Here is a 12,825-nt window from a genome sequence, read left to right on the forward strand (position 1 = left end):
GAGGAGTGGAATTCTCTGAAACTAGTATAACCCAATAAAACACATTGATCAAAGTGTAGATTGAACTGGACCTCCCTTGAACTCAGACTTCGAGTTTAAACAATTCTTGGAATACTAAGTTTATTTATTAAAAAGTTACAATCCACAAAGTTGTTCTGGAACATGTCTTACTGAAATATGTAAATAGTGCATCCAAGTTGGCCACCAATTTATATCATAGGATTTAGAAAAAACACACCAAATATTACTTCTGATAGAATAAATCAGAAAATTATTTAAAATCGCTACATAGTTGTAACTTATAGTTCTTCAAAACTCAGTTTCATTCCTACATTTCGAATTAAGTTGTTGTAGAAGTACAGTTTTAATGTAATAGACAGACAAAAAAAAAAAAAGGACACTAATACAGATGATGTCAGGCAGTTACTTTAGGGGTATTTACTATCCTTATTATTAGATTGGCTTGTACAGAAAGTTGCTACAGTAATTCTATTACATTTTTAATAGTTTATGGCACCTAGAAACTTACTTCATTAGATAAGTATGAATAAAAGCTTTCAATAAAGTTGTTGTATCACAAAGGAAGTTAGGCACAATTATATAAGTGTTTCTTAATCACACAAATTGAAGGTTATACAGAAGTGATAATGAACAAACTTACCAAAAAGCACCACATCTCTCAGTGAAGTAGATTCTAGGGCACATCTTGCAATTTTTGGAGCATACATTTTTCTAACCTGTTTAAAATGATAAAAAAGGGCTTATATTTATTACTGTTTCAAAGGTTACAGTAAAATTATTTGTCTTGTTTAATTAAACAAAATGTTGCACAATGGGCTACCTGAGCTGCACCATCCAAGGAATCAAATCCCAAATATTAGCTTTATAAGCCCTAAAGGTTACTGCTGTGGCAACATAAGTTAAGGTGCAAGAAACATTAGATAACAAATACATTGACTGGTATAATCATTTCAACAGAAAGTTTTGAAATAGGATTTTACTACCCATTTATACTGTAAACATGGACAAAAGTGCAAAAACAGAACAAAAGATTGAGAGTATTCAAAATGAGGCCTTTTCTTTATCAAGATTTTGGGACCACTTATGGACTTTTAAAGTCACACTGTAGTGAACGATTCATTCTGCTATATCATCTCAATATATTCACATGCGTGTAGTTCTTATACATAATGCTACCTCTTACAAACACTTGATGGAAGTTTATTTCAATATAAAATGACACAAATATTCTATTTACTTAAGCTAAATGTAGAAGGACAGCGGGTATGCAATTTTCAGTGTTAGCTCTTTAGATTCTTATGTAGCTGACCGATCCCTTCAAAAATAATTTAACAACAGAAAATAACATAAAACCCGGAAACTTGGTTTGAAAAGGAGAAACGAATTTAAAATGAAATTCTTAATATGGTATCAATAAAAAACTAATGCAACTATGTCTTTAAAAGAAAGCACAGAAACCTTTAGCCTTTGCTCTTTGGTGTATTTAAGCCGGGCCGAATGCATAGATTCTAGTCGTTGGACGGATGTTGCAAACTGCTCATGAGAGGCTTTTAGTTGATCTTGAATCTGAGTACAGATGGAACTTGCTAGGCGAGATTCATTGAGGCTAGCTAACATGTCTACTGCTACTTTTCTCTTCCAAGCTTCATCTATTCTTAGTGGGAGTTTCCAGAATAGATTCTGAAGTAACTGTAAAACAAGACAAACAAAACAAATGCTGATGTTCACTGGAAAGTTTCTCCATTTACAGATTAAATCCAACACTACTCTGAAAATTAATATGAATAATAGTGGTTTTATTCAGAAATGTACATTATCCAATAATCCATAGATATAACATGAACAAAAAAGAAAACTACAGGTGCAAAAATGGGTGTTTTACCAGTGTTGGAAAACTGAAGAACAACAACCAGAGACTGATAATACATTAACAAAGAAAATGGTAAGGTAAGTAATCAAGTTATCTAAATTAGTAAAATACACATACATCTAATAAAGTTATCAGTCATTAAATCTGGGTCTTACCTGCTTAATTTTCTGAAGAAAAATTGTAAGAACAGAAGCACTTGTTTTAACTGTCAAATCAACCTAGAGTGGAGAGAAACAAGCAGTTGAAATAATGGATATGATTTGCTTAAAATATTGATGTTAATATTAGTTGTAAATTTCATTTAATTTCTGAAAAAACCTTAATTCATCATGCCTTACCAATCTTAATTTTGCCTAAATCAAATTCTAACTCTATAAGCACTCATACATGTACACTCATATTCAAACCTTGAAAGAGGAAAAATTTATAGATGAATTAAAGACAGAATATATATATACTCGATCAGTGATGCTATTCATGTTTGACTAAACTCATGACAGTAAAGCGTTTTTTGAACTATTCAAGGCTGAGATATTTCAAGAGTGATATTTCAGGTTCTTGGAACTTCTTCCTCCTACACTCAATCTAACGGTCATGATTACAGGTGCCAGACACCACAGTTTGCACTGCAGCAAGCTTCTGTTGACAGCTAGGTCAATCTTAGACTACATATTATCAATAAACAAGTCATTCAGTCCATGAGGATATTGATTCCAGAAACATGTAAACAGGTCAAAGGCATAAAAGTCCATTGGAGCACATGAAATTAAGGGCTTCACAGCTAGGTATGTGGCGAAATGGGCAATCTGTGATTCCACTTTCTCTGGCCATCTTTCTTGTTAAAACTGATGTTGTTTTTTATGTGTGGCTACAACTTTTGACCAACGAGTCTTCATCAAGTAGGAATCCTTGTTTATTATTTCTTAACTGTAGTAAGAGATACAAATAATATCATTACATTGACCTTCTAGGTCATAAAATTCTCTTTTGTAACCACAGCCTTTACTTTGCGGATATGGTCGTTACTCTCAATTTGCTTAAGGTGTGGCTTCAGAAATCACTATTTAAGCTTTTCCACTTTCACAAAAATGCTAAAAATTGTCTTCCTTAGGTGTTGTGTCCTTTGGCTGTACATCATGTATAATTCTTGAATGTGAATATCCTTCCTCGAAAAGAGCTGTGACAAACTCTATCCATAAGACATCTGTGGTGTGTAGCATTACCCTGGTTAAATAATGTACACCAAATACATAGGTGCTAAAACATAGGTGTTGTGTCCTTTGGCTGTACATCATGTAATAATTCTTGAATATGAATATCCTTCCTCAGAAAGAGCTGTGACAAAACTCTATCCATAAGACATCTGTGGTGTGTAGCATTACCCTGGTTAGATAATGTACACCAAATACATAGGTGCTAAAACATAGGTGTTGTGTCCTTCGGCTGTACATCATGTAATAATTCTTGAATGTGAATATCCTTCCTCGAAAAGACCTGTGACAAAACTCTATCCATAAAATATCTGTGGTGCGTAGCATTACCCTGGTTAAATAATGTACACCAAATACATAGGTGCTAAAAAATGTAGTCCACAATGCCATGACTTTCTTTTAGCAGCATACCCTCACCACTTCACTTGTCAAATACAAATTGTTCATATAAAGTGTGATTAACCTTCTGTTCATGTTATACAGTGGACTGTTTGTTAAATTAAAATGATTTTGGAGGCTCACCACATTATTACAGTCTATATTGCCACATCCAGTCCTGCTCTGTCTAATGACTATGCATTTTGACAATAGCCCTACAGTATGGTTTTTCAAAAAGCTCCATCCTAAGACTGTCATGTCCAAAGCACACCACTCCTCCTTGATGTTTTCCCAAATCCATTAGTATATGAGGACAATGGTTTCCCATGCAGTGGCTGTTTCAACACTCTAATTGTACAGAAATATATAGGTACTGCATCTGCAAACTGACTTGGATGGTATGTCTTCATATGGAATAGAATAAATACTTGTTTCATTCTACAGATGCTTGAGGTAAGTGACACTTCAACAAAAGGTATGACTGGAAGCCTTATCTTGGTAAACCTATATCCTGTTGTCCCAATATCCAAATGGAAATCCTTCTTGATCATGTTGTGTTCTGTTGCCTGGAGTATGTGGATGGCTTTTGTCACTGACCTTACATTCATGAATTTTTAACTTTAAATGACAATGCACTTTGCTTATCATGACTGGGGTGCAACTTGTTACAGGGGCCTTTCTGAATAGTCATTGTGTCCCAAATTGATCCATGTTTCTTTGTTTTCCAATGCCATTCAGTATAAGTGATCACTAATCTTGGAAATTCTAATTCTCTAATCTGAACATATCTTTATTATATTAGTTTATGAATATTTTGCATTGAAAAGGGCTGTTACATACCCTTCGCAAAAGTGTCCAGTTTTCTGTTCCATTCTGTTCCACCAGAACTTTATATTGACAGTAATTGTCATGCAACTTTATAACTTACATTTTTAAAATTCTTTTCATATGTAATCAATTCTGCATTTTTAAAAAGTACAAGAACTTGAAAAGCAATATATATAAAAATATGATTTTATATAATTGATTAACCTAATATGTAACTGATAGAAATACAACAGATATCACATAAACATTTTTATGTGAAGTTTATTAAATATATCATTTAAATAACACATAAAGGATCAAACACCTGATATGCAGCATTCAAAATTTGCTTCAGTGCACTACTTGCTGCAACTGATCCTTCAATTTCAGAAAATGCCTCCTCCAAGTTAGACAAACATCGGACTAAGGTGCCTGATGGATACAAAACACAAAGTTATACATTGTAATCAAGTAAAATTCCTCTAACCCAAAATACTAATATTTTGATTATTTATGTAAATTAAACAATCATCTTAGCTGGCCAACAATATTTTACTATTTATTTAAATACATCATCATTTAAAAACATTATTATCACACAAAACGTTGCTTTTATTAATATACCATTAGAAGAAGAGGAGACAAAAACAAACAATTATCTTCGAAGATAAGAGCATCAACTTTATGTTTTTTGGTGTGTTTTTTCAGTAGAATGAGTTAATTGCTAAAAATATTAGGGTTTAGCGAGAATATATGTAAAAATATATCTTGTCCTAAGTACTTAGCTAGTGTTAAACTTGTATATTCCTCCCTGGCTAGGTATTAAGGCATTACACATTGTCACCCATATGGTTTATGCTACAAATAATAGATCTGTAAGAGTAACACATATACATCTTTTCTTTTTCTCCCCAAGAAATGGAACACACACCGGAAGCTTTAGGGAAAATTGTGTAGAATCCAAAAATAAAGTAGGAAATCAGAGGACATTGGAAAGCCTTCAATATGAACAAATCTAGCAAAAGATTTGTATATAATAATAATATAAAAATAAGACTCATAAATATGAAATTAAGAAGCTAATTTGATTTTTATTCTCATGAGTTTTACTATTTCCATCAATCACTGAAGGACAGTTTTTTTTTTTCTTAAAATAACTTACAAATCACTAGAGAAAATATCACTTAATGATCGTACGTCTCTGTATTGTTAAGAATTATTACAAATTCTATTGTAAATCTGCTGGATACAATAAACATTACTTTAGTGACAGTCAATGTAATGATTCTGACAGCAGCTCCCTACCTACAAAACTCTCTCGCAGACAATCAACAGAACCAATCAGTTTCCCAGCAATTTCATTGCTCAGTCTACTCAGGACAAGATTCTGAATCTGTATTGTGCAGATTTGAAGGTCTTGCAGAGACAATAGCTCTCCTTTTTCAGGCAGATTCAACCCTACATGAGAGAATGTGATTTATCATTTATTACTCAAAGACTTGCTTGCTCTGATGTGGATGATTTTTCCTGTAACAATATAAAGCGAAATAAAACAAAGACAACCATCATACCACTCTTGCTTGATAGAAATATTACAATTAAACTCCTTTATTATCTTACTTACCTAATAATTGATTACGTTAACTTTTGTAACATTTTATATATATTTTAGAAATCAGTCTAATTTACAAGTACACCACTTATCAACTTATCTAATTGGCAGACTAGGTATTAAAAATTTTGTTACATCAACTTAACTTTTCAACACTCACAACAAAAATCGGACTAGATTTCTTTCAAAATAACGTTATAATAATAAAAGACCAAATTCCGAATGTAAATTATGGTCATAATTATAATTTATTACACACTGTACAAATAGACAACAAGAGATGACTCTCTTTCGAACCTTGAAATTGATAATTGGCAGCTTCCTCTGACAAATCATTCTTCATCCCTGTAATTGTAGAAACAATAAGCTGACGTATTTCTTCCTGCTTTTTATTTACTATTGTCATCAGGGATGAGTAAAGCTCTGTTTCTCTCTGACAGATGTATTCTAGACGTTTGGGGGTTATTACCATATCTCTGGTCATGTCAAATGCTGTGAGAATAAACATCCGAAGACATCGGTTCTGGGCCTCATTTAAAAGAGTACAAGCTTTGACAAGAAATGATTGTAAAACACACTGGACAAACAATAGGATGCTAAATAAACAAGAAAATAAGAATAATTGAGTACAATGTTTTTGTAATTTTAGAAATTTGGAAAAACACTAAACATTTAGCTAAACAGAGCTTTAACTTTACACCATATACATTTTGTGCAAATAAATTCAAACTGATACATTCAAACTCCTCATGCTATTAGGATAATTTTAAAAGTTTACCAAGTAATTGAAACAAGCATAAAGTTTCTGAAAATTGGTGTATGCTGAACACAACCATTCCTTAAACATTTCTTCAAACAAGTGGTAAACCAAGCACTAGTGTAGCTGTAACTAAGAATCTTTATAAATATATTAGTACTGTCTGTTGTATGTCCACGTAGCTACTTCGCAGGGTGTGGATGGATCTTCACCAAAATTGGTATGGAGATTAATTTGGTCCATGGAGAGATACATACATATTTTCAGTTTTGCATTTTACGGTTTTCATGGGTGTTTTTGCATTTTTTTTTACCACTACTTTGCCCCCTGTTGATGGATCTTCACCAAATTTGGCGAGAAGATTTGTTGGGTTCATGTGGAGATACATACAAAATTTCAGTTTTGCATTTTGTGGTTTTTATGGACGTTTTTATCACTACTTTGCCCCCTGTTGATGGATCTTCACCAAATTTGGCGAGAAGATTTGTTGGGTCCATGCGGAGATACATACAAAATTTCAGTTTTGCGTTTTGTGGTTTTTATGGGTGTTTTTTACAATTACATATAACGGAAGTAAGTTTTTATGTCCTGGGGACGGGTACTCCGGTTAGTAGGAAAGAAAACATTAATATTCACCATTAGGAGAGAAGTAATAATAATAAATATTGATGTCAGAAACCTTGAGTCAGAAGGTTCACTAAACAACAACATTCATTTGTAACATATAACTTCTTAATAATTCCAAAAAATCTCATTTAATTCAACCTTGAGCATTATTATGTGTAACATAAAAAAATTTGAATAACAACAAGACTAAACGAATTATTAAATTACCTACATTACAGTCAAAATCATAAGTTTAATCTACCTATTTTTTTTTGAAATCTGGTAAACTATAATTGTGTTCATGGATAATGCCAATATGATAGATCAGATCAGAGACGATGAGAAAAAGTATTAAGTTTAATGAATCGAAGTTAAAAATCAATGATTGTACTGTGCATGATATTTATAAAACGTATTACTCTGATAACATTATGTAGTCAAACTGCTGAGAAATGGTTTTCGACACGAGAGTTTTGGTCATTTGTGGTTACTTTTGGGATAGATTTCCCTTTTCATTGACAAGCTAAAATATTTTCTTGTAGAAACAAAAAAAGATTAAAAGTATAATCAAGTTACTCTTATATATATATATGTGGGATAAGATAAATATCTGAAGTAATCTTCTGATAAATAGGGAGTGGAAGAGTTGTATTACCTTTTCCCACTTCAGTGATTATTGTATTATCATTATTAATTTCAAATTTTATTGATTTAATTCATTTCGACTCTTCATCTCCTTTTTTCAATATAGTTCTTGGAAAAAGTTTGAATAATGTTATACCATATGTGATTTGTTACACTTCTTATGGTTCACTTCCATATCTCTAAATCCTTTCTTTAGGTTGTTTTGGCATAAAACACATAATAAATTGAACAAGAAAGAAAATATTCATTGTAGCTCAGAGACTCTTAGAATCTTTTGATATAAAAATATAGTTCAGAATGCTTAAAAAATATCAACTCAACAATAAAGATTCATAGCTGTAACTGTTGAAAACTTTAGTAAGAATAAAGTGTAGTTCTTGTGATACCAATTTGGAATAAAAATGAGGTGAAACTCTACCTTGGGAATTTCTCGAAACTTTCAGACAATTCACTATCCACTTCATATGGCTCACTCCTCTGCCTTTGAATACTTTTTTTCTGGTTAGTTTGGCATAAAACACTAAATCCTAGTCCATAGAGCTGTTGATATATTGAGAATTTTGTGTTTGAAATTTGAGATTCAGGTTCTCTTTGATTGTGGGGTTTTTGATAATGCTCAATATGGGAGAACTCTTGATAAGAAAGTAGTTGGAGGGGATGTGAATAACAAGAGACTACAGTACCACGGTCATGCTGTTCTGATTCTGTTAATTCACAAGTAGGCAGAGGTCGGGAGCACACAAAAAATACTTGTTGATTTGGAGCAATGTTTTTGAGAGCCATTAGATCATCTTGTTCCTAGAAAATAAAAATTGGTAAAACAATAATAATTTCTTACATAAAAACCCATAAAAAAAAACTGAGCTTCAGACTTGGTTTTCAAACAAAGACAATTGGTAATTAAAGAGTTTAGGTCATCATCATTTCCTTCAAACATTTAATATAATTTACATCAACATACTTCAACTTTCATTATTGCTAGTTAATGTTAAGCTCACTGATACAGTAAACCATTTTGAAAAACCTTGTAATTCATTAAAGAATTGCTTTTTGTATAGTCACCAGGGCTTCTCGTTTCACAAGGTTTGGTTTGTTTGAAATTTCATGGAAAGTTAGACAAGCGCTCTCTGCACTAATTGACCCTAATTTGGCAGTGATAGATTAGAGAGAAGGCAGCTAGTCAATATCACCCACCGCCAACTCTTGGGCTACTCTTTTACCAATGAATAGTGGGATTGACCATCGCATTATAAGGCCCCCATGGCTAATAGGGCAAGCATGTTCGGTGTGACGGGGATTCGAATCTATGACCTGTGATTTAAGCACCCTAGCCACCAGGCTATTTCACAAAGTCATCACAGATTGTCACCCATAAAATATAAACTTAGCATTTAAAGAAAATAAAAATTACTGTGGCCACAGACAAAACAACAGTGAAAAATATTTTACCCTCCACATAATAATGTCAAAGTAAAAAGACCACTCTGTTATGCAAATCTCTGTACTATTTAATACTGATATCATTAATAAAAAAATCCTCTGACACGCTGTGGAGGAAATTGAATATGATATGAAAATGGATGGCTATCATACTTAATCCTGAATCATCACTGATAATCCAACATTCTTATGTATTTCCACTTTTAATTGGCTCATATATATATATATATATTATTGAATAAAAGACGAGAAACACTTTTCAAAATATTAAAAAAGTTAAATATTCAGAAGTTGTTTATTATTAGATTATAACTTTAAAACCGTTATTTACAAGTAACAGTCAAATACATGGAAAGTTTTAAAAATGTTTCATCTAATGCAGTCACATCAAGAATAAACACAACACATAATAAAATGCCATAAAGACTTACTTAAGCTTACTTTAAAAATTGCATGTATCTTTTAAAATAAACAAGCTGAACATCAAAGAAGCTTAAAGGGATGGATGCAAGGTTAAGCAACATGTCCTTCTTTTGATGCATCATGGGAAATGTCATGAAATTCTACCTTGTTATTCATGTGTCATTTTAAAGTCAGTAATTGTTATGTAAGTGAGCTTAAGATGCTGAACAATAGGAGGCAATGAAACATCCCTTATAATGGTTGGAGATGGCTTGAATGGGTAATGAAGAAAAACTTGAATACAAGTTTAAAATAACAGCAAATGTACAACGTTTCTACAAGGTTTTGTCATCATCAGTTTACCTTCAGACGAATTTGAAACATTGTACATTTGCTGTTATGTTAAACTTATATTAAAGTTTTTCTTCATTACCCATTCAAGCCGTCTCCAACCATTATTAGTCTCAAAGTGGGTTCCTCGGCATCGAATTTCAAAACATCCCTTACTTGTTCAATCACTTACCTGTAAATAAAAACTATCCAGGTTACAATAATTTATATATAAATAGCTTGTACTGATTAAAAAATTTTTATCCCATAAAAAACTATTCAAGTTTATTAACTTTCTTTTATAAAAATACCTTTTCTGTTAACGAATTATCTTTGATACAGTATATCACAATCGGCGTTAATCCGTCAATACACCGGTTATACATCTGGCTAAATTCACTGTTGTGATTAGATGGAGAAACTAAAACTTGCACATCATTCCGTAAAAGATGGTGATTCAGACGAATTTCTAACACAGCTGTGTTTAATTCTGGATCTTCTTTATGGTCCTTCTGTATTACAAAATAGATCTTGATTAAAAATCACTACTAAATGTTAAGAATTCACAACCAACTTTTTTTCTTGGTAAAATATTGTCAATTATTTATAATGCCAAATGCAGCACCAAAAATTATTTACAGTTAAATTTTTCAACATGAACAGAGATTAATTGTTTATAAAAATATACAATTTTTGTATGCATTATATACATATATGTATCCATATATAAAACTTTATTTCATGTTACAAGACTGTCAGAATTTTCCATTTAACTCACAGCATGCATCACAATACTTAAAACTTATCACAGTATTGCTAGAAATAAGATGTGAAGAAACTTTTTGTCTAGATATCTTGGTCTTGAAAATAATGCTTCTTAGTACTTTTTAATACTTATTCTTTTAAAAAAGTAAATGTAATAAACAAGATACAAAAGCAGACATCAATAAAGAAACATACAGCTTTCTTTAGTAAACTTGATATACACTGAAAAATCTTAAGCCATTTTAATCACAATTATTTTTAAAGGAGTAATGGTGTATTTTTCCTATATAATTCTAATTACTTATATTATCAGGTATTTCACCCCTTACATTTTTCTCAATTTTTCATGCAAGTGTTCTGCAGAAAATTCTTGTTAACAAAATGTCAAAAGGTTCTAAACATTTACTAATCTTTTTTACTAAAGTAAAAATTGCACATACTAACAGCATGAAACATATACCATTTTAGCTCTATGTCAGACCCCTCATCTGCCCCTAAGGAGAAACGATCCAATGCCAAGAGTTGGCTAAGATAATTGTACACATTAATATGAGTAAAGGATTTTTCTCTTCTATAAATGTGACATACACAACATTGGATTCTGGTAGACTGCACTGTTAATGTCTTGTCAGAATTTGGGCAGTAAATCAGAATTCCCTTTGTCTTTGTCCTGTGCAGACATGTTACAGAATTCTCCTTGTCATTGCAAAGATGTGTTCAGAAATCTTCTTATTCCAATAAGCAATGAGTTAAATGAACAACTGTAAGCCAGCCAGTAAGTGTGAAGACTGACACAATTTTCGTGAATAAAAATCTTGTTTTATTTGTTCACTTCTGTGTATTTTTTTTCCTTTGCTGTCTTTGTTTGATTTAATCTCTGCACAACATTTTCAAACTCTGCATTTTGCAGATACTTTTAAACTTATCTGTTGGATGTAAGTGGACCTGAATACCACATTATGACACGTTTAACGTATTGTACTTTTTTTTAGACAGAAAACAAATATTAAGGACCTAATTATCAGCCCAAAAACTTTGAGTATTTTCACGAATACAGTGCCAATATTTCACAATACCTTTATGAAAATAAAATAATTATATGGTTGCTAGTATTGTATGAAACAGATGAGAAAGTAAGTAATATTAAAACCTTACAATGATGAACAAATCTGCAGATAACATGAAAGGTACTGAAACTTTAAAATAGGATAAGATGGAGAAAAAAAAGGATATCAACATTAAATATCACTATATATCAGAACACTGAATGTTTTACAAGTTTTGAAAATGTACTATAATACTTCTTATACAAACACCCAGAATTTTACTCACCCTTACTTCTAAGTTTGCTCTAGGAACAGTGTGCCATGGTTGTTCAACTAGATTTTCTACAAGTTCGTAGCTATTACTTAAAGCCAGACTGATCTTTGTCTGGCCACCATAAGAGAGCCGAACCTAACGTGAAAAAGTTGTACTGACTACAACTAGTTCTCAAGCACAACAAACACTAAACAAAAAAGTACATTATCAATGAAGCCTCAAATGTTTCTATACTTACCTATAAATATATTATTCACTTATTTTTTTGAATACTGATATTTCATTCCAGTTTTTGAATTTCCAGATTTTTTAAATATTTTTAATGGCCTTGTATAATATAATGTAAATGAAACTATATACATAAACTCAGCAAAATTTGTTATTGTCATCAACAGCTACAAGATACATGGATGATTTCTTCAGATTTCATTCTTTAAATTATCATTTAAAATTTGCAGAGTTCAATGAACATGCAAATATACTTTGGATTAGGGTTTGGGTTTGTTTGTAAATAAGCACAAAGCTACACAATTAGCTATCTGTGCTCTGCCCACCACGGGTATCAAAATCGGATTCTAACATTGTAAGTCCGCAGACATACCGCTGTGATACTGTGGGGAACTTTGGATTAGCTTAGAGAAATTTGGTTAGCCAATAAACA

General features: G+C 31.8%; 1 protein-coding gene across 3 annotated transcripts in view; it reads right to left on the minus strand.

Moving 5' to 3' along the window:
* LOC106473490 (dual serine/threonine and tyrosine protein kinase-like) overlaps positions 1–12,825 on the minus strand; it is a 46,359-nt gene that overhangs the window by 6,270 nt on the left and 27,264 nt on the right. For 2 of the 3 annotated variants that reach the window (XM_013934175.2, XM_022401917.1), the window contains exons 3-11: positions 12,177–12,299; positions 10,391–10,591; positions 8,326–8,705; positions 6,197–6,495; positions 5,593–5,745; positions 4,613–4,719; positions 2,047–2,109; positions 1,480–1,710; positions 662–737 (exon numbers count right to left, since the gene is read on the minus strand). In XM_013934175.2, coding sequence (XP_013789629.2) covers positions 662–737; positions 1,480–1,710; positions 2,047–2,109; positions 4,613–4,719; positions 5,593–5,745; positions 6,197–6,495; positions 8,326–8,705; positions 10,391–10,591; positions 12,177–12,299 — 1,633 coding nt within the window. The remainder of the gene's footprint in view (positions 1–661; positions 738–1,479; positions 1,711–2,046; positions 2,110–4,612; positions 4,720–5,592; positions 5,746–6,196; positions 6,496–8,325; positions 8,706–10,390; positions 10,592–12,176; positions 12,300–12,825) is intronic. The other variant, XM_022401916.1, reaches the window with a different exon arrangement.

This window comes from Limulus polyphemus, unplaced genomic scaffold (genome assembly GCF_000517525.1).
Source record: "Limulus polyphemus unplaced genomic scaffold, Limulus_polyphemus-2.1.2 Scaffold6218, whole genome shotgun sequence".
Lineage (NCBI taxonomy): Eukaryota > Metazoa > Arthropoda > Merostomata > Xiphosura > Limulidae > Limulus > Limulus polyphemus.